The sequence below is a fragment of the Geospiza fortis genome, unplaced genomic scaffold (genome assembly GCF_000277835.1).
Source record: "Geospiza fortis unplaced genomic scaffold, GeoFor_1.0 scaffold218, whole genome shotgun sequence".
Taxonomy (NCBI): Eukaryota; Metazoa; Chordata; class Aves; order Passeriformes; family Thraupidae; genus Geospiza; species Geospiza fortis.
In genome coordinates this window covers 73,088-94,187 of record NW_005054524.1, presented here as the reverse complement: position 1 = coordinate 94,187, position 21,100 = coordinate 73,088, and the positions used below count along the sequence as shown (strand labels likewise).

General features: G+C 42.3%; 1 protein-coding gene across 1 annotated transcript in view; it reads left to right on the top strand.

Annotated features, from left to right (window-relative positions):
- The window catches only part of TLK2 (tousled like kinase 2), a 40,244-nt gene extending 20,755 nt beyond the window's left edge, over window positions 1–19,489 (top strand). Inside the window, 14 exon segments of the mRNA XM_014310399.2 lie at window positions 3–89; window positions 1,668–1,778; window positions 2,987–3,123; window positions 4,504–4,656; window positions 8,457–8,523; window positions 10,364–10,461; window positions 10,841–10,922; window positions 12,587–12,678; window positions 13,724–13,813; window positions 14,289–14,458; window positions 15,889–16,027; window positions 17,099–17,210; window positions 18,120–18,227; window positions 18,704–19,489. Coding sequence (XP_014165874.1) covers window positions 3–89; window positions 1,668–1,778; window positions 2,987–3,123; window positions 4,504–4,656; window positions 8,457–8,523; window positions 10,364–10,461; window positions 10,841–10,922; window positions 12,587–12,678; window positions 13,724–13,813; window positions 14,289–14,458; window positions 15,889–16,027; window positions 17,099–17,210; window positions 18,120–18,227; window positions 18,704–18,877 — 1,620 coding nt within the window. The 3' untranslated portion in view covers window positions 18,878–19,489.
- The last annotated feature ends 1,611 nt before the right edge of the window (window positions 19,490–21,100 follow it).

Genomic DNA, 21,100 nt, shown 5'->3' with positions numbered 1-21,100 from the left:
AGCTCAGAATGGAAAAAATATCTGCACTAGAAAACAGTAAGAACTCTGACTTGGAGAAGAAGGAGGGGAGGATAGATGACTTATTAAGAGTAAGTATTTAAAGTGGGACAACTCTTCTAGACGCTGCTATTAAAAGGTACTTAAAATGCTTGTCCCAGCCAGGCTGCAGAGCAAGGGCTTGTATACCAGGTGTAGAACCAACATTTGCAAGGTAAAACAAATCCAGTGATCCCTTACCAGCAGGATAATTGTCTGGCCTGTGGACACTGTTTGGGCCTGATTGAACCTAAGCAGTATCTGGTTGTACAATGCAGAGTTGTTGTAGCTCTGGGGTTTTTGTCCTCAGCAGTGCTGTTCTCCCTTTGATCTGTTGCACGCTTGTGTATTTTGCTGGTTAACCTAACAGGTTTCTCTGCAGAATTCACAGAATCATGGAATCATTAAGGTTGGAGAAGACTTTGAAGATCACCAAGTCCAGCCATCAGTGTAGCACCACCTCCATGTTCTCACAAAACCATGTCCTTAAGTGCCACATCTGCGTTTTTTGAACACTTCCAGGAATGGTGACTCCCTTTTCCCTCCACCCAGTTACTCTCCTCTTCTAAGTCCTGAGGAGCTGACTCTGCCTTCTGTTTGGCAGCATGTTCACTAGCCTCTCAATAGCCTGGGAAGCCGTGTTCTGAAATGCTCATTGAGAAGTATCAGGGACATGTATAGAGATGAGAATATCCTTTGGCCAAACCAGAAAAAAAAAAAGCTCTTAAACCATTAATATTCTTCAGTAAAAGATAAATACCTTCAAATCAAGGATCTTGTTTTAATGGAGGAGTTCTAATTGAGTTAGCTTTCATCAGCTGGGAGAGGCAGATCTTGTAAAGTGTTGGAAAGCATTAGAAAGCACATTAAAGGGAATAGAGGGAAGGCTTTGTGTATGTCTGGTCTCAGCACCTGAAAGAGCTCAGTCAAGCTCATTGGAGACATGGGGCACATGTGTGCTTGTGGGAAACAATCCATGAGGGAGGAAATAGTTGCTGTTTTTTTAATTATTATTTTTGCTTTCACAAGACCATTGGTTGGAAGGGAAATGGTTACATTTAACTCTGTTAATGAAAGTGGTTACACGTACAGTCGTGCTGCATGCTGTGGTGGTATGAACCAGCAGCTGCTGCTGGGAGCAGTCTGTGTAGAAGGGCTGATGGAAAGTGACTCAAACAAGAATTTATCTGAAAATACAGAGTTTCCCCATCCTTTTACTCTGCCAATATTCTGGCTAAAGTGGGAGGATAGTCCAGCAATGACTAAGCTATTTTGAGACTTTGTAGCTGTGGCAAGGTCTTAAATGCTTAACAAAAAAAAAAAAAAAAAAAAAAAAAAAAAAAAAACAAAAAAAACCCAAAAAAAATAACTTCTACTTGTCTTCAGTCTTTTTGTACTTTAGTTCCTTATGTGTAAACCAGGATGACAGAACTTCCTTGTTCTAGAGGGATGTTAAGGTGTGAGTGAGTTAAAAACTTAAGAGATTGTCTTGGATGTTTTGCTAAACAAAACCTGTTCTTTTATCCTGCTGGTTTGCTGACTTTAATCCCGGTGGCTCTTCCTATGTGATGCTTAGTTTGGCTCTTCTGAGTGGTTTGAAGTCACAGACTTTGTTCTCTGTTCACTTTTAGGCCAACTGTGATTTGAGACGGCAGATAGACGAGCAGCAAAAGATGCTGGAGAAGTACAAGGAGCGGTTGAATCGATGTGTAACGATGAGCAAGAAGCTTCTTATAGAAAAGGTTAGCAGAGGACATCTCTGCAGCCACAGTTCATGTCCTTGAAAACATCTCTGTCTTCTTAGCAGTAAAAACCTGCTCCTGTTGCTTCACTGATAAAAGATAACTGGAATTCTGTCTTGAATTACTTCTTTGTGAACAGGAATGTAATCCAAAGGCTGAAGTGGTTCACAATGTTCAGATTTGGTCACTTTCCACCGTGGCAGAGTGATGTCTTGCTTAAATGAAAGAGCTCTAAATGCAGCAGGCATTGCTTGATTTGGAAACCCATACACTTGAAAAGCAATGTTATGCAGCTCTGGGAATGCAGGAGCAGTGTCCCATTGTGGGGAATTGCAGATACGTTCTGGGACATGGGCAGTGGAATTGCAGATACGTTCTGAGACATGGGCAGTGGAATTGCAGATATGTTCTGGGACATGGGCAGACAATTTAGACATTTCAAATGGCAAAGTTGGAGATTGTTGCTTTCTGTAACACTGAAAACAACACACTGGTGACAGTGCCAGGTTCACCAACATGCAGCCTGGTTCATTACGGAAAGATTTCCAGCTTTCCTGATGGTTAAACAGTGTGGGGGTTTGTTTGCTCTTTCACCTTTTGGCCAGTTATACCCATTGTTTGTGGGTGCTGGATGGGCAAAACTACTCGGGTGCTGGCTGGGACATGCCGTCTGTTTGAATTGATTTTGTCACAGAGCTGATTGTTCTTGGCTGAGCAGGGCTCCCCTCTCCAGAGTGGTGACCTAGCTGAGGTTGTGTCACTTCGGGACACGTACAAGACAAGGACTGAGCTGGCTGATCACTGTATCTTAGTCTTAATAGTGATTCAAGGTGCATTTTGTTTCTTCATCTCCTGAATAAGGGCCTGGTGAGAGCTGGGCCTGCAGTCTGTCTTGGCTACTGATACAAAAAGACAGTTTTAATCCTACTGCCAGGCTGATCTCAGCTGATCATAGGGTGGGTGAGCTGCCCAGGCAGTCATCAGGAGGGAAGAGTGAGGCTGAAATGTCATGATGGAGGTGAACAAATGCCTGCCAGACCAGTGTGAGGCCCCAGCAATAATTTGATCAGTGATATTCAGCTGGGTTTCCGATAATCAGAACTGAAATAATAGAAAGTGGAAAGAGTTGGTGGTGATTTAAAATGCAGCACAGCCCTTAGCTAGTAATTTATAGCTTGTATTTTTACATGGCTTTATTTTGCTTTCAGTCAAAGCAGGAGAAGATGGCATGCCGGGATAAGAGCATGCAGGATCGATTGAGGCTGGGGCACTTCACCACGGTGCGGCACGGCGCATCCTTCACCGAGCAGTGGACAGATGGCTATGCCTTCCAGAACCTCATCAAGTGAGGACGAACAGGATTGTCTTTAACTTCAGAGGCAGAAATGGAAAAAAACCCTAGCAGTTGTGTGTGATGTCTTGCACATCAGAATGTGAGAGTGGTGTGACTGATGAATGGAAGGATCAGATAGGAACTCCTGACAATGGGGAACTTTTTCACACTGAAATGAGAAATCCATTTCCACTGAAACTTCCAGAGGCTTGAACTGGAGTGAAACTGTTTGAGTTGGCCTCTGGACCAACTGTTATTACCTGTCAGGAATCCTCAGTGCACCCACCTGGCTGTGTAGTGCTTGGGGTGGAGGGGTGGACCAAAATCTCGCATATATTGGGAGTCAGTCAATTTGATTTGCATCCTTGCATATATTAGTCAAAGAAGGCTAATTAGCTTGCACTTTTTTTTTTCCCCTTAAGTAGAAAATAGAGAAGCTCGAAAGAGAAAATCCATACTATTTAACTTGTTTTGCCTTCTGGTAACAGTGATCAAAGGGGCTGCAGAAACCTGGAAATGAAGATCAGAGACCCTTTATGCAGGATATTAATGGAAATATTCAGTCAATTCCCACCTGGCCTAGACCTTTAAGTAGGACTTGGCAAATTAATTGCATTAGAGAGTTATGTGCGATCCTTTAAAATCACACCACTTCTCTGTAGTCTGGTAGAGAGTTGCAGCTCTTGTTAGGCACAGATTAAGGACTTTATAATTCTTCCTTTGTTTATGCTGGAAATCATGGAAAAAATACTTCTGGAATACTTACCTGCAGTCTCAGTCCCTTTTTAAAAGGAAATAGGTAAGCAAATGCTTAGGTCATTTAGACTTGAAATTTCAAGAGTGCTTTTATCACTATAAAATGTTTGAGGTAATCTTTTCATCTTGGAGGAGAGACAGTTCCTTAGTGAAATCGAAAATGATGTTGGTTATATTCCAGAGAATTTAGGATAGCTTAACTGTACTTTTGAAGTGTAAGGATACTTTCTCAGACAGTGCCAGACTTCAGCAATAGTTTTAACAGGAAAATCTGAGATTTTGAACAGAGGCTTTTAGGAAAAAGTGTGTGGAAAGTTAGTGACTTGCCATGGATCCTAGGTTTCCATGGGGTTAGCACGTCCTTTGGATGTCCTCTGCATGAATTAAACCTTTCACTTACTGGAAGATTTCTGTGAGCCAGGAAAATAATCCTGTTTTACGTAAAAATACCTTTAAAACTCTAACTCATCATATTTGGCACATTTCCCTTTTCTGTACAAAAATATTTTGTTACAAATCTTACAGGTGCAACTGATTTGAAAGTCATGGGTCCAATCTGGTAAGAACAGATGCTGAAGACAACCAAGTGCACACCCATAGTTATCTGTCATGTTTTTTCTCCTCTCTGATTTTCAGGCAACAGGAAAGGATAAATTCCCAGCGGGAAGAAATAGAAAGACAACGAAAAATGTTAGCAAAGCGGAAGCCACCCGCGATGGGCCAGACCCCTCCAGCAAGCACCGAGCAGAAGCAGCGCAAGAGCAAGACCAATGGAGCAGAAAATGAAACGTAGGTTCTGTGGCCTTCTTGGTGGCTTTGATTAGAGCACAGAATATCTCCTGGGAAATGGAATCTTGCCCTTGCCTCCAGGCTTCACTCCATGAATGAATGTTGTGGAATTAGCCTGGCATTCAGCAACATCTTGCTCCAGGTCTAAATAGTTTTCATTGAAGTAAAATAAGGATCATTGCTGAGTCCAGACTTTGTATGAGCTTAACTTTATTTTTTTATGAGTCCAGTAATTTTTTTAGTATTCTGTTGTGGTCAGGTTTGAAAAGTGGGCTCTGACTTTAGTGTTGTACGTTCAGAATTGATATCAGTATCAGGGTATACATGGTGCTTTTTTTTTAAGGAAAACAAAATTGTACACATTTAGAAGCCTCAACTTCTGTATATTGACTGTGGGAAATTCTGAGTTAAGAGTTTTGAAACAATTTATTTGGGATGCTGAAGCAGTAAGATGCTCTCTGAAGAGACAGTGCATTGAGCATTGGCCTGTTCTCCAGAACAGTTCTTCACACATAGGCAACTCAGGGAAACAATGGAAGTGCTACTCTTCTCATGTTTTGTTTTTGGTTTTTTTTTCCCCTGCCTCTTTTGAAGTTCCTGATGCTCTAAAAGACTTGATAGTCTTCTAGAGTAAAGCTGGGACTTGAAAGAACTTTAGAACATTATTTTTTCAGAAGCTTTTGTGAGTTAGAAATACATTTGGTCATAGACTTAGCCCTGCCTTCTCCTAGTTGTCTTTATAGACTTAATTTTATTGCTGTAGGCTAATACCATAACCCTCATTGACACTTTTCATTTTTCATTATTAAATCTCCTGGGCTTGACTTGACCTCAAAGTTCCAGAAGCCCTTTGAATTCTTGATCTTAATCTTTAAAAGGACATGTGCCACTGCCTTCACAGTCTCAGCAGAGATGGCACAAGGCTGTGTGAATCGTGATATTCAGGGTGCCCTCAGCTCCAGGGCTGTGACCCCAGAGTGGGATACAGGTGCCTGCAGATCAGGTGGGTTGTGTTGGAGAGCACTGTATGCTTTCTGCAAATAACTAAGTTGGTTGGAGACATTTCCCCCTCATTTTGGCCAAGGGAGCCTGAAAAGAACTAAATAAAATTTCAAAGTCATCCTTTTTATTGCCAGGCTTGAGCTGGGAGGAGCAAATGGAATGTCTGTACATGGATATTTTGAAATATTGCTATTCACTGTGGTAACCTTTCCCTTCCAAAGGGCAGGATGAGCTTTCTCCATTTTTGTGGGCTTTTTTTTCTCCAGCAGTCTGGTGCAGCTGTAGCATGGCTTATTCTGGAGACATGGCAGCACAGGTCCTGGTGAATCCTGCACTCGTCTGTGATGCTTCTGTTTGTGCTGTGAGCCTGCCTTGGCATAATCCAGCTTTACCATGCTCTGCTAGGAAGCCTCTTGGGCTCCCAATGCTTTTTCTCTGTTTCTTACTGGTTTATCATTCTTCACTGATATGTTTTAGGGTGATATTTTTGTGGTTTAGAAAAGCTTCTTGTCATGTACTTGATTAAAAACTGCTTGCCAGGGTATGGATATGGTTCATGTGGGGTGTTGTAGCTTATGTGAAAACACTGGGGTTTTTGCAAGTCAGCAACTGGACTGACTGACTACTTGCTTAATCATTGGTTATCCAGTAAGTGCATTTGTTGAACCATTGTGTATCAGGAACAAAATTTTATGACCTCTGGAAGGAGGCTTTTCCCTCCAGTTTGACCTCTGGAGGGAGGCTTTTCCCTTCAGTTTTTGGAACTCTTACAGAGGCTGATTTTTAGGCAATTTAAATATAAATGTTTCTAAAAGTTGAATGAGAAGCAGACAGCCAAGTTCATTTTTGATTTTTGGTTCCTCTGTGGTTTATGGTTGCTGCTGTGTCTTAAAAAGGAGAGGAAGGTCCTGTGATGCAAATTTAAACACAAGCTCTCTCAAAATGAGTTTTCTAGCCTGTGAATGAGAAAAGAGTTTTCATTCAGGAAGATTATTCCGCTGGGGCTGGTTGAGATTCATTAGGGCAGCCTTCAGCTGTGCTAGAGGTAGGTAGGGTGTTTCTAGCATGTTTCTGTGAAAGAGGACGATGTTTGTCTCAGAGCTGCCTTGATTTTTGTTATGGTTGCTGTGACAGACAGCTATTTTGGGCATTGTTAGCCTGGTGGTGCTCTGCCCTAATGAGTAGACTGATGGTGTTTGTTATTTGTGCACAAGCATATGTGCAAACCTTGTTGCTGGTTTATTCAGTTTACTCTTTATTCCTACACAGCAACAGCAACCAAAGAATCACAGAATCACGAAGACCTAAAGTCTTGGGACGGTCTTTTAGATTATCTGAATCTAATTAAAATTTATGCTGTGTGTGTGAATTAGAATCATAGAATCACAGAATATCCTGAGTTGGAGAGGGCTCCCAAGGATCCTCAAGTCCAGCTCATGGCCATCAACAGTTTTATAAGAAATGAGACAACATGTGACCATTTTTGATACTGACTTTGTTTTTTATGTATCTTTAATTTGTAATAAGCAGTTCCTTCTGCTCAAGATTCTTTCATAGGGAAATTGGCTTATGAGTTTTTCATTAAATTTATCAGGTAACAACTGCTTTAGGCCTTGTTTCAAGCACCTGGACTCTGTGCATTATCAACAGAGGGAAGTTGAGACATTTCAAGATGAGCACTTGAGCTGAATGCTCTCACCTCTCAGTTTACTGAGTAAGGTCTCCCTGCACAGCCATAGGACTTGGTCCCCCCTTGAAAGAAGTTGAGGTGTTGATGCTCTGGAGGCCTCCTGCACTAACCTTGTGTGAAAGTACTGTGTAGAGCATAATTGGTGTTGCAGAAATCCTCCTGGGATATGCTTTGAACTCAATTTAGGTTTAGAAGAAGATACTTGTATGCTGTAATGTGCAGGTCTTGTTTACCGAGTGAACAGATGCAATTGATAAGCATGTCATAGCTTTATGTTCGCGTATGATGCCTTTACCAAATTCCTTGTTGGTAGTAATGAGATGGTTAATATAGTGATAAATTTTTCTAGTCTTAAAGACCTCAGTGTGTCATCACATTTCACTAGTGATGGGCTCTGTCACTCTTCGTCCTACGTAGCATGCTTGGCATGGAAAAGAGGTCGAAAACATTATGAAACTTCTTTTGACCTCCCACCTAGAGCAGAAATTTTGCACATAATTTACTATCAATAAAATAGGGATTATTTCCCTTATACCATTGCTTCTCCTAACTACATATGAGGTTGAAAATATGATAAAGTAAATTTCCAAAGGTTTCCCTGGAAGCCACTTGACAGAACCTGAAACAGGAAAAAGTTCTGAATCTCAGGTCATTGCTCTGTTCGCAGTGGCTGTGTGGCCAGGTGTGCTTCTAGTTTTAGAGTGAATAGCTGGATTGAATTATCCAGCTTTTATTATAAAGGAAAATTTGAAAATGAGTCAGTAAAGCGAACTTTACACAGAAAAATAAGATGTGGAATATTTGGGCTTCACTTCTCTATATTTAGATTATGGTTTAGCTGTCTTCTTTAAAAGTCAGTCAGTAGCCTATATAAGTGTTATTAGGAACTTGGATTTGAAATTAATGGATATTGTTGAGGTTTAAGGTCTTGTTCTCCTTTAGACTGATGATTAAAAGCTATGGGTTGCAGAGTTTATCTAAAAATTTTTGTGCTGGCTGTTGATCTACTCTGTGGAGTTGTTACTTCCACTGGCAATGTGCATTCTGTAGATTGTTGACTTTTTGATGTTTGGAAACCTAATGTGTTGAGTCTTCCTTTTTCATACAGGTTAACATTAGCAGAATACCATGAACAGGAGGAAATCTTCAAACTCCGACTAGGTCATCTTAAAAAGGTACGAACTAGTTGCAGCAAAGGCTTTTTGTGTAGTATTCTGTGAACAAGAACATTTCTCTGTAGAGGTCACTACTCGTTTGATAATCAAGAGGGTTTTGCAGTTGCAAGGATTAGCCAGAATTTTGTAATAATTTTTTGGGGGTGGTGATATTCACAGAAGATGTTCTTTGCTTCAATAAATAGCTTTCTCTGTCCTTACACTTAGGATTTTGTGTAGAAATTCTACTTTTTTGATACATCTTATGTCACTGTGACCTGTCTAGTGGTGGACTCTGAATGTCTGTAACATGAGGGAACAGTAAGGAATGGCCCAAGGGAAGAAAATTATAAAAACACAACAAAAAAATGCAAGTCATTGACTTATTCAGTTCTTTGTAATATTGAGTAACCAGTGTTATCACTCCAGTAAAATCTCTTGGCTTGTTCAGGCAGCGGTACTGCACGTTTTTTCTCAAACACCTTGGCCTCAGTAGAAACTGTACCTGCAGGTGAGGTTATATTTAGATAAGCTGTTGGTTGCCTTGAAAGTGATTGCAGTGACCTGTAAATAAGTTTTCTGGAACACTTCAACAGATGAAATATTGGGGAAAAAAAGTAGATGTCTTCTGCCATTTCCTTGTTAGGTGTGATCTTTGCTAAGGTCAAGGAGTTTTCTTTTGGAAATGAACCAAAGAAGAAGTAAATGTCTTGCTGGAGTGCCTCTTCCTTTCTCAGGTGGTGCTCGAGCTCTGCATTTAGTTTTTTCCTGTAACCTTGACACACAAGCTGAATGCAAGGCTTCATTAATGTGTCTGTACTCCTTGTTATTTTCTGTGGAAGGGAAAGGTTACTGCACACCCAGAATCTGCTGACAGTCTGCCCATTATGCTTTATTGACCTGTGAACAAAGAGAAGTGACACAGGCAAGAGAACGCTGCTGGCTCTACAGGTCCCGTATTGCTCCAAGGGATTAACTGCAGGTCCATCTATCCTGGCATACCATTGCCACTCTGGAATGGAGGAATCCATTTGGAAATGGACCTTAATAGAAAATGAAGTAATATGTTGGGATCTTGGCATTGTCTGAAGCTGCGCTTACCCTTCTCCACTTTTGGAAACTGCCTCATTCTTTATGTCTAAAAATAGAACCAGTTGGAAAGGAAAGGAGTGGAGTCACAAGACAGATGGGTAACTGTGTCCCCTGAGTCACATACACAAATTGTACTGCTCAGGGAGCATGTTTGAATTGAGGTTTGCGGCCCTGGCCACAATGATGTGAATTCTCATGTAATTTTTTAGGGCACCAGAACTTCCAGCTAGACAAACACTATGTCAGAACTTCCACGTGGCATTGAGGAACACTCTGACCTGTTTGAGCAGTTATCACTAGTAGAATATAATGTCATTCTCTCACACTTCCCATCCTGTCCAGATGCTACCCCATCCCATATGCCATCTTGACATCCCTGCTCTAACTGCTGAGGGTTGTCTTCTTTCTCTTGTCCCACCAGAACTGGAATTCCTTCAAAAAACAGCTGCATGGCACTTATTTGGGGAAAGAGCAAGACCAAAGCAACAAGACTTCTTAATTACAGAAACTGTTATAAACAAGGAGGTGTAAAGATATGTCTCCTCCTGTCTGTGTAGGTGTGAACAGAACTGCCCAGTCAGTTTCCATTCCTGTTACTCACCATGACTGCAAATTGACTCTGACCATCTCTCTGATCTCCCAGACACGTTTTATGCCAATAGCCTCTTCAAAAGTGGAATTGCATTTGTGTTTCCATAAGTCAGGTGGAAACGCTACCTGCAGTACCTTACAGAGTGTTGTGTTTTCCTTTTGGTTTTTCCTTGTGCAGGAAGAAGCTGAGATCCAGGCAGAACTGGAACGACTAGAGAGGGTTAGAAATCTGCACATCAGGGAATTGAAAAGGATACACAATGAAGATAATTCACAGTAAGCACATGGGATTCAGGGATAAGAACTTAAAGTAATTTTTTATTTGTTCTTTTCATAACGAGAAACAATCTTTTCATAATCTCTTACATAATCCTTTTTAAATTGGTTTTATAACTCAATAGTCACTTGATTGTGGGGTGGTACAGGTATGGCTTTAAGTTCATGTAAGACAGGCTTCCACATTCATCAAGGTACCCTTAAATAGTCTTTCATTAGTGCAGAGAGATCAAATAGCATCAAATTTGTCAGTCATTAGCATAATTATATTTCTCTGTCTGAAAGTGAAAACATAACTTCTTAGCTGTGCAGTAGCTGTAATTTATTGTGCAGAGAAGGTCATTGTTTCTGTCTTCTTTAACTGTGTCTTTCTTACCAGATTTAAAGACCATCCAACGCTAAATGATAGATATTTGTTGCTACATCTTCTGGGTAGAGGTGGCTTCAGTGAAGTATATAAGGTAACTTGGAAATGGCAATCTGGTGTAGTCTAGATCTGCAGGAATCAGTTTTTACACTTGTTTTCTCAATGCTATACAAGTTATGGAGGGAAGAAAGGAGTACAAAGCTAATGGTGCATCTGGCTTGTATTAGACGTCAGAGTTGAGATTTTCAGGTGCTCGCCTTGTCCTCAGGGGTCAAATTTCCTTGAAATGAGTGTCAAAAAGTATTGCACCAAGTCTTCAATTTTTGTTAGGACAGAGAAGCAAACCACTTGTTTCTTCAAATGCTATGCACAAATACCTGCAGTGGCTAAGCCTTACTGAGATGGCACAGCAAGTCTGAACATCTCTGTAAATAAGTGAAAATAGCTCCAATAATAAGAGCAAAGCCTGTAGTTCCTGGGGGTATAAGGCTCTTGTGCCTCTTTTTCTTGTGCCTTCATTTTACCCTCTGAAATAGCAGACTGGGGGCAGTGTGTGTGTGTTTGTGCAGTTTTGCGAATTCCTTAGAGCTGAGAATTCCTGGTGTCAACACTCCTAACAGCTAAGACCTGGGTTACTTTGGTGCTGGTTATTTGACTATTACACTTAGAGCTATTCCACTTCTCAGTATACCCCATTTGTACTCAGAAGTTTGGAATTCATGTTGAATTTGGCTAGAATGGAAATAATTGTGCCAGTGCAAATATTGGAAACTTCATGGTGCTTTATTGCTTTGATGCAGCACAAAAATAGGAACCTAAACTAAGGGGACTAGACTGCTCAGGTGGGGGGGGGGAAGTGTGAGCTGTGTCTAAGTACTTTGAACTGCTTTGCTGACTAAGCAGAAAGTTTTGGCTCCGCAGATGAAAGCAAGAGGGCATGAGTGTTTCCTACCTGCCTGCTCTTAAGAGTTGTAACTGTTATTAAAACAAAGAAGTGCTTAGCCCTTCCTCTTGGCCAATCTATTAAGCATTAGGAATTAAGTAGACAACTTTTGAGATGAACACACATTATGCCTGTTTGCTTACCACAGCATTTTGTCCTGACCTGGAAATCAATATATTATTGTTGCTGCTCTCAGGCAAGGTAGAAGATTTCTGCATTGCTCCGTGAGTGCATTTTCAGAGGTCCATTCTTTAAGGACTGTTTAAATAACAAAGAAGTGGAGGGAAGGATAAAGCACAGGATCACACAGCTCTGCTAAATTCTTGAATTCTCCAGCATTTATATATGCTGAAACATTATGCTTTAGGTTGGAGAGCTGAGCTACCAGTGTGAAACAAAGCATTGAAAAATCTTCTGTATTTTGAGGGTTCTTTTTTATTAACTCAAGTGTAGAAAATGAATTTTGGACTTGGGAGAATAATAGCAGGGTCTTTCCCAGTATAAAAACTGTCTATATTTTGGTAATTTAGTCTTCCTGGTCCTTTTGTAACTCTGGTAGTAAAATGCCAAAATCAATGCAGTGTGAGTTAGATCCCATGGGGAAGGTCAGATCAAAGTGCAGAATATTCAGTTGTTTTCAAAGTTGCTTGAATTCATTAGTGCGACTTATCAAATCAAAATGTGGGTTTGCTTTTCCCTCACTGTTTTAATGCTGATTTCCTGGGTGGGGATATTGGTTTGTTAGAGCTTGTCTGCTTTTGCAGTATTAACTTCAGACTGTGATTCCTACTGATTTTCAGCTCTTCTCTCTGCAGGCATTTGATTTAACAGAACAGAGATACGTAGCTGTGAAAATACACCAGTTAAATAAAAACTGGAGGGATGAGAAGAAAGAAAACTATCACAAGTAAGTGAGTTTGTAAAGCAGCCAGCAATGTTTCCAATTCCTCCTGCATTTGGTTATCCAGTGCCTGTGAACAGGCTGCCAGTTTTTTTTCCTATCTTTGCTGCATTTCAAAAGCCACTTTCTGTCCCAGTAGCTACTTGCAAAAGTTCTGGTCAGATTAGAAATATGTTAAATATGTGCATATGCACACAAAGTTTTGTATAAGCCCTGTGACTCTGCATTTTAAAGCATCAGTGCTCTGTGAGAAAAGTGCTGAAGTGGCTTCTCTCTGAAATGTTCAAGCAGTTCCATGGGAAATAGTTTTTCCTCCCCATCTTTCAGGTACACACCTGCATTGTGCTCTCTGGAAGCCTCCCCCTTCCCTTTGTTTCCTAGAATAAGTGATCGTAATTGTGGCTTTCCACTACCTGAAGGGAGCCTGCAAGAAAGATGAAAAGAAACTTATTTACGAGGGCCTGGAGTAACCGGACAAAGGAGGAATGGCTTCGGCCTGAAAGAGAGCAGGGTTAAAATAAATTAATTTCTTCTTAGGAAGAAATTCTTTACTGGAAGCTTTTTGCTGTTGGTAGCTCTTGCTCCCTAATGCCATGGGTTAGATAACTCTGCAGAGTGACAACCAAGCCTTCTCCAAGATAAAGCTGTGTTCTTAATTCTCCACCAAGTCACTGGGACAAATTAAGCTGAATTTGAAGCCTGGAAATCAGGCTGCTAAGCATCATGGAATTCTAGAACTTGCTGATTTTTGTATTTAGCTGTCTTGAGTCTCTTAAGGATTTATGAGGCTATTCTATTTTGGCAGGCAGTACCATTAATCAAGATGAGTTACCTTGTGGCATTGCCAGGGTTGGAGCTGCACTGGAGTTTTGTGGTTCTCAAGAGCTGTTCCGTGCAGTTCCTCCTTCACTTGATTTGTCTGAAGCTGTCTGAGGAACGTGCATGGGTTTTGATTGAAGCTGGATGCTGTGTGGTGTGTCTGGATTCACTATCTGGAGAAATTAGAATTAAGTCACTTGTATGACTAATGCTCAGACTTTGCTGTTTTCAGACATGCATGTAGAGAGTACAGAATTCACAAAGAACTGGATCACCCTCGAATAGTTAAACTATATGACTACTTCTCACTGGATACTGACTCGTAAGTTGTGTTGCTCTGTCCTTTCCCATGGTTTGACCAATTCACTAAAGACAAAGTATTTAAAACTTTTCAGGAAAGTCCAGAAGGTGTCCGCACCAATGTTAGACTTTACTGCAGAGATAACCAAGGTGTACTTCCAGAATACACTGGTTTTCTGGACACTCCAGCTCACAAACTAATGTGGTATATTCTGTCAGATGTGATGCTTTACTGGTAAATCCTGCTGTTGACCCTGGGCAAATGCCACAACTGATACTGCTTTCAGCCTATGGGTCTTTAATGGGGAATCTCGGACCTTTGTACTGTTGAGCATTGAGGCCTGTGCTCCTGGTAGCTTACTTTTAGAAAGGGATTCATAGGCTGAAGGACTCTTAATTTAATATATTGGCCAAATGGGTGAGTTACAGACAAGCAGTAACAGTGTCCTGGTTTATATCAGGTGCCTTAATTGCAACAACTCCTGCTTTTCTTTCAGGTTTTGTACAGTGTTAGAATACTGTGAGGGGAATGATCTGGACTTCTACCTGAAACAGCACAAGCTAATGTCGGAGAAAGAGGCACGATCCATTATCATGCAGATTGTGAATGCTTTGAAATACTTAAATGAAATCAAACCTCCCATCATACACTATGACCTTAAACCAGGTATGCTGTGCTGGCATGCTTAAGTATGCTAAGGAAATGTAATGGGTTACAGGTCATGTGAAGCAGTTTCCTTTGTTCAAACAGCAGAAAGAAGACAGGGCTGTCTGGGAAAGCTAACTTGCAGCAAGAAAAAAAATGTAAAATGCATAGAACCTTTGGAAAATGTGTAAAGGGTGTTTTCTGCCAGAATTGCAACATAAAACAAGGAGGAGTAACATGTAAAACAAGGAGGCGTAACATTTTCAAGAATGAGACCTTGAACCACCAAGTGGCTGTGTTAGTTTTCTTAATGTCCTGCTTGTATTCCACTTCAAGAGCTTGTTTTTGCTTCATAAAGTCTCCCACAATTTCTGGTGTGCTTCATGTTCCCATTCTTCTGGCTTATTCTTTCTGTAATCATCTGACTGACAATTTGATGGCAGAAGCTAATTTTGAAATGTTTGTTTTTTCATATTGTGTGTCAGCTCCCAAAGCTGAGGATGCATAATCAGACGTCTCAGGTTTGCCTTTGAGCTAATTTAGTTACATCTGCCAGGAAGAAGATCCTCCCCAAATGGTGGTGTATATTTTCCTTTTACTGCTGAGGCAGAGCCACAAGGGAGAAAATGGAAATGCTTCATTTTGCAATTATGCATATTGACTACATAGCTTTTTTCCTAATCCAGTAAATTCATCCATCTATTTGGGCAGTTATCCCTAGCTTGTCTCCCTGTACTGGTGGCACCTCATCAGCATTGTGTAACTGGTTTGTGATGTGGTTTGTTGCATCAGCATGAGGAATGTGTACGGGAGATGGTGCTGTTGCGCTGGTTGTAGTAACCCCGTTTTCCTCCCCAGCTGTTGCCAAGTTGTCTGGGTTCTGCCTCCAGCTGCCTAGAGCTGTGATTCATCTGCTGCCATCACACACAGTTTTGCTACTTTATTGTAGGCTTGGAGAAAAACAGTGATGATCTGACTTCTTGATGGGTTTATAAAAGACTCTTCCCTAAGCAGTAATTGTCCTTTTTGAGCTTAGAAACTCACTGTCAGGAAGGAGAAAATTTCTGGCATGTTGAGAAGACAGGGCAAGTCAAAACTTATGGGCAGAATGAGTCATAACTGTGTATGTGTACTTCTCTTCTTAATCCTCCTTTTTGACCTGCCCTTCCAACAAGATCTTTGGGAGGGGTCAAAGCCTGGGCTTGAAATTCATTTGGCTAACAGGGCTCAGGATCTGGAGGCTCCAAGCAATATGAGGTCACTAGGTCATTCAAGACGAGCAGATCAGCTCTAGCACTTGGTAGTCCCCGAGTTGTCTCTGAAGTTCAGGATTTTGAGAGTTAAAACATCTGGTGCAGCTCACTGTAGGTCCCTTGTCCTTGTGCCGGGCTCAATGCAATTTTATTCTTGCTAAATGTGTATCCTAAGAGCTGTTTCCTTCCTCTCTCTAGGTAACATTCTTCTAGTCAATGGTACTGCATGTGGAGAGATAAAAATCACAGATTTTGGACTTTCCAAAATCATGGACGATGACAGCTACAACTCAGTTGATGGCATGGAGCTGACATCGCAGGGTGCTGGTACTTACTGGTAAGCAATGCCTGAGGCACTTGGAAGTTAAGATGAAGAACAGTTTATAAACAGCTTTGGAAGTCTATCAGCTCTGTGTGTGCTGCTATTAGCTTGACACACTGGAGGTGTGAGACCCTAGCAACTGGTTTTGTTTTCACACAGCTCTTTTCGAGGCTGGCAGCTTTTTACTGTTCAACAGGTCAGTGTTTGAAAACCAGCTCATATTCAAAAGGCTGGTGAAAAGCTGCTTATGCTGCTGAGATAATGAGCTCTGGAGTGGGGCTTGGCTGCTCTTTCACAATCCAGAGTGGCTCCGTCTCGCTTCTTAAGCAAGAACAAAGGAAATACAGTACCTATTTGGAAATTAAGGCGCATCAGGGAGATAAAAAGAGTATTCCTCTGAAATTAGGAGGTGAAGATCCCTAGCTAGCTCTCGAAAAATACATAAATCTCATGGTGTTGTCTATTCATTTGAATGTCATGTTTTCAGCAATTCTTTATCTTCTGTGCCTAGTGTCACTGTATCATCCCTTGGCTGAGAGCAGACGCTTGGTGAGTGCCACCGAGTGTGACTTTCAGATGTCACCCAAGCTGCAAACTGTCACCATGGGCAACAGAAAATTTGTTGGGCCATTCTGTGTTGTACAGCTTTGTTTTGTTCCTAAAAATTAAACTAGCTGTACCCTGAGTGAAGCTGAGTGTCTTTAACTGGGGCATGGCATAGTGGGTTGTATTTCTGAAAATATGTATTTTGGCTGTGTGCTTTTCATTGCGGAATTGTTGGCCAAGCCCTTTCAACAGCAAATAAGAGTTCTGAAGGTAAAAGAGAATGGGCTTGTTTTACGTGCTCTGATGAAAAGAAACTGACTGTGCTGATTAGCTCAGAACACAAGCTTCTGGAGAGTCCTTGGGATCACTGTTCCCAGAAGGAGTAGGCATTGGTGATCTTGGCCCAGAGATGCACAGGAATGAAATGGGACCCTTGAGTCCCAAGCCAGTATCTGATCATAGAATTTTCTGTTCCAAAGGAAATAATAGAAAATACTTGAAGCTGCTGCTCATAACTTCTTAAAACTTCCTTCTAATCAGGTATTTACCACCAGAATGTTTTGTGGTTGGGAAAGAACCTCCAAAGATTTCAAATAAAGTTGATGTCTGGTCAGTGGGAGTCATCTTCTATCAGTGTCTATATGGCAGAAAGGTAAGAGGGTGTTTAATTTCTTTTCTTAGTGGTGTTTCCCAAACCTTTTGGGAGGCAACCCAGGCTTCTGCTTCCTTCTCCACAGACTTAGAATGTGCTCCCTTGTCTCCTTGCCATCAGTTCCAGGGCAGAGTGCATGCTAATGGAAGTGGGAAGCATAGACTAGGCTGTGTTGTGCTCTACCTTTAGCATTTCCTTCAGAAAAGACATTCTGCCGAACATCCTCTTTCCACCGGGCATGTTCCCACTGAGGCTGCTTTGGGCAGGACAGGTGTGTCATTCATCATCTGAGGTTTTTGGTCTGGTCTTGTCTGTGATGCTTTCCATGCCCTGAGTCTTTGTTGGTCTTGATGGCTGCAAGTGCTATGGCTGGGGGGAAGTAGACCCACTTTAGGAGTTTTTAGGATGGCTTTTTTGGAAGGGAAAAGCGTGGATCAGGAAAAGGTGATTTGTCAGCTTTATGACAACAGGAAAGATAGGATGGAGAAGGGAAAGGAGTCCATGGGCTCTTGTTTTCAGGAGTCCCTGGTAACTAAATGTTGTGAAAGCTGGGGCTGACAGACGTGCTGCTCAGTGCTGTCAGTCAGACACATGGAACCAGCCCAGCAGAGATGAGTGGGTGAATCTCTGCAAGTTCAGGTGGATGACAATGGTCTAACAGACCCACAAGGTCTGGAAGCAGGTGGAGATCCCTACTGGGCAAGCCAGGCATGTTCCAGCTTTGATCCCTTTTGTTCATTTGAGCATGGGAGCAATGTGTCCTGGTCCTCTGGTATCCACAGCACCTTCCCAGCAGTTGTGGGCTGCTTGCCTGGAAAAATGCTGATGTCAGGTGATGATAAACAGCAGAGCTATGGGATTTTTATGCCTGTCACCAACCTTTAATGACTTTTTTCTTTCTTTTGGTAGCCCTTCGGTCACAACCAGTCACAACAGGATATCTTGCAGGAGAACACAATCCTGAAAGCTACTGAGGTGCAGTTCCCTCCAAAACCAGTAGTTACACCAGAAGCAAAGGTAAATCTGCTTGAAGTTCAGGCAGCACAGGCAGTTCCAGCCTCCTGATTTTCATAAAGCCAGCAGGAGTTCTGTATTTAATGCTCACCTATCACACAGTCATCAGTGGCTTTGCATGTCCCCATCCTTGGAAGTGTTCAAGGCCAGGCTGGATGGAGCTCTGAGCAGCGTGGTCTAGTGAAAGGTGTCCCTGCCCATGGCAGGGAGGTTGGAATGACACAAGCTATAAGGTCCTTCCAATCCAAACCATTCTGTGATTCCATGATTACTGCAGTTGTCAGGCTGAGCATTGAACACTGGGTGCCTCTGCCCATGCTTCTCCTGGTCCAAAATGAGATTTAGTGCAAGAGCTGGGCTGTGTCTAGGGAAGGAATTTTGGCACTGGGGTTGTCGCATTGGCCCCACTCCCAAAGAATCAAAAGCTTCCTGTTTCTGTCATAGAAACTAATTCTTGCTTTGGCTTTGGGGTGCTGCAGGCATTCATCAGGCGGTGTCTGGCCTATCGAAAGGAGGACCGGATAGATGTCCAGCAGCTGGCCTGTGACCCCTACTTGCTGCCTCATATCCGCAAATCTGTATCCACAAGCAGCCCAGCTGGAGCTGCAATTGCATCAACCTCTGGATCATCCAATAACAGCTCTTCAAACTGAGACAGAATAATAGGCCAAAAACTGATTGAGAAACCGGCAAAAAGACTTTCAGAAACACCTTTGGAACAGAGGAATCCACAAGGGTCTCAAGAAACCTGTACCAGGTGCTTTTTTCTCTTGCTTTTTTCCATCCATAGAGCATGACATCAACTCACATCAAGAAAGCCTTCAGCATCTAGGCCGAGCCATGTGGATAGGAGATGGCTTGAGGTTTATCCAGTCAGTGACCACAAAAGGGTGGCTGCTCTGAGCAAGGAGGGGAAACTCAAGAAAAAAAAAAAAAAGACATGGTTCCATGTACTGTGAACTTCTGAACATGCAGCCTTGGGGAATCCAGGACGCCGTGTGTGCTTCATATGAAGAATGTGGACTTTGGAAAAAAGACTGGGCTAGTCCAGTGTTGATATTTAAACATTGTTCTTTTTCTTTTAATAAAGTTTAGGTAACATCTCCTTGAAAAGCTCGAAGCACCAAGGTTCAGCTGGGGATGGTATATGACTCTTTGCCCTTTGGAGGGGAAAAAAGTTGATCCTGCCTGTTCATGGCATTAGAGTTAGTGTTTTACCCCTAATTAATTTCAATTTTTTTAAAATAACAATTTTTTGGAAGGAAGCAGTTTTCTGGTCTTAGTGAAACCCGTATTAGCAGGTATGTGGCAGTGTCAATTCTGCAGCTGGTGCAGCTTTCTGCTCCTTTGGAACGGCCTCTTAGGAATGATTCACCTTCTCAGGAGGGTGATGAAGCCCTGGGAGGACAGGCCTGCGTCACTCTGTGATCAGAGTGGATCATAGCTCAGGCTGCCACAAGGTCTCAGCTGCTGCTTCATCACTCTCCCAACGGTTGCACTGTTTTAATGTTTTGAAGTGCTGCTGTTTTTGCAGACCCAGCCCATCATGCTCATATTGCTTTTCACACTTGTGAGCCTGATCTTGGCTGGCAGGCAGAGAGCAAGTGGGGATTGAAGCACGGCTCAGGTGTCACAGGTGTGATCTGTGCCCACACAGCTCGCTATTGATCTTGTTCATGTTAGAGTGTTCTGAAGCTGAAGCCTTGTCTGCTCCTCTCTGTTGGGTGACTTGGCAGCAAAGCTTCCTATCTCCCTCAACAGTTTTCAAACTTGCTGACTCATGAAACTTGCTGCCATCACTGCATCCGATTTCAGATGGCAGGGAATGAGATAATGTTCTTGACAGGAGCAAACACCCTAATTATTGTCTCCCTCCTGTAATCTGCGTGGAGGAGTCTTGTACCTTCAGCTGCATCTGCCTGCTGTGTAGTGGGAGCCTCCCCCTCTGCTTCCTTTTCCCTCCCACACAGAAGGAAAACTGAAAACACAAAAAGCGCAGCAATTGAACATGTGGCAGATAGGTTGGAGTGCTCCTAACATGTGGCTGGAGTTCTTAGCCAGAAATATTTAAAGATGCAGTGTCGAGGAGCAGGGTTTGTCCCGGGGGGAGACGAGCCCTGCACTACTGCAATTCAGGATTCTGGTTAAAAAACAAACCACCCTTTGCGCTCTTCCCAACCCAGTCCCTGGACCACTGTGGGCTGGGGGATCCGTTGTGGGACAGCTCCAGGATTGTACCCACAGCTGTGGCAGCCTGTGGGCTGTTTGGGTGGTTCTGTTACCCCACTGGCATCTCCTGGCAAGTGCTGTTCTCCATCATGCACTCAGAACTGCCACTTGTCCACCTTATTGTAAGCCGTCATCTGCAAATACTGTGCTTAAACCTGATCAGGAACTTGTTAACTGAGAAATGGAGCAGTCTGTTGGAGTTAAGCAACAGGCCAGGGAAGTGGAGAACTCTGCTGCTTTGATTTTTCTTACTATTTTTGTAGTGACTCTTTGGCTTTTAATTGGATTTACTCCCTTGCAGCTGCATTTAGGGTGGTGTCTAAACTGCTGTAGTGTCTTATACAAAGAACAAAAATACTGCATCTTTAAATCCTCAGCCATCCTCTCTTAGCCCTTTCCATGCCTGCTGCTCTAAGCCAGAAGTTAATTGTCCAGCAAGGAGCTTCAAAATGTTTATTAAGCCTCTGTTAGGAGAAATCAGGGTTGGTGCTTCATCCCATTTGCCAAAACTGGTGATTTGGTATCTGTCCACATCGGGGAGAATTCTAAAAGGGTTTTTTTCTATCCTGGTCCCATTGTTTCTTGGCCATCCAGTGTGTGCATCTCTGTGGGTGTGATTAGTTTTGTGTCAAAAGCATTTATTCCTG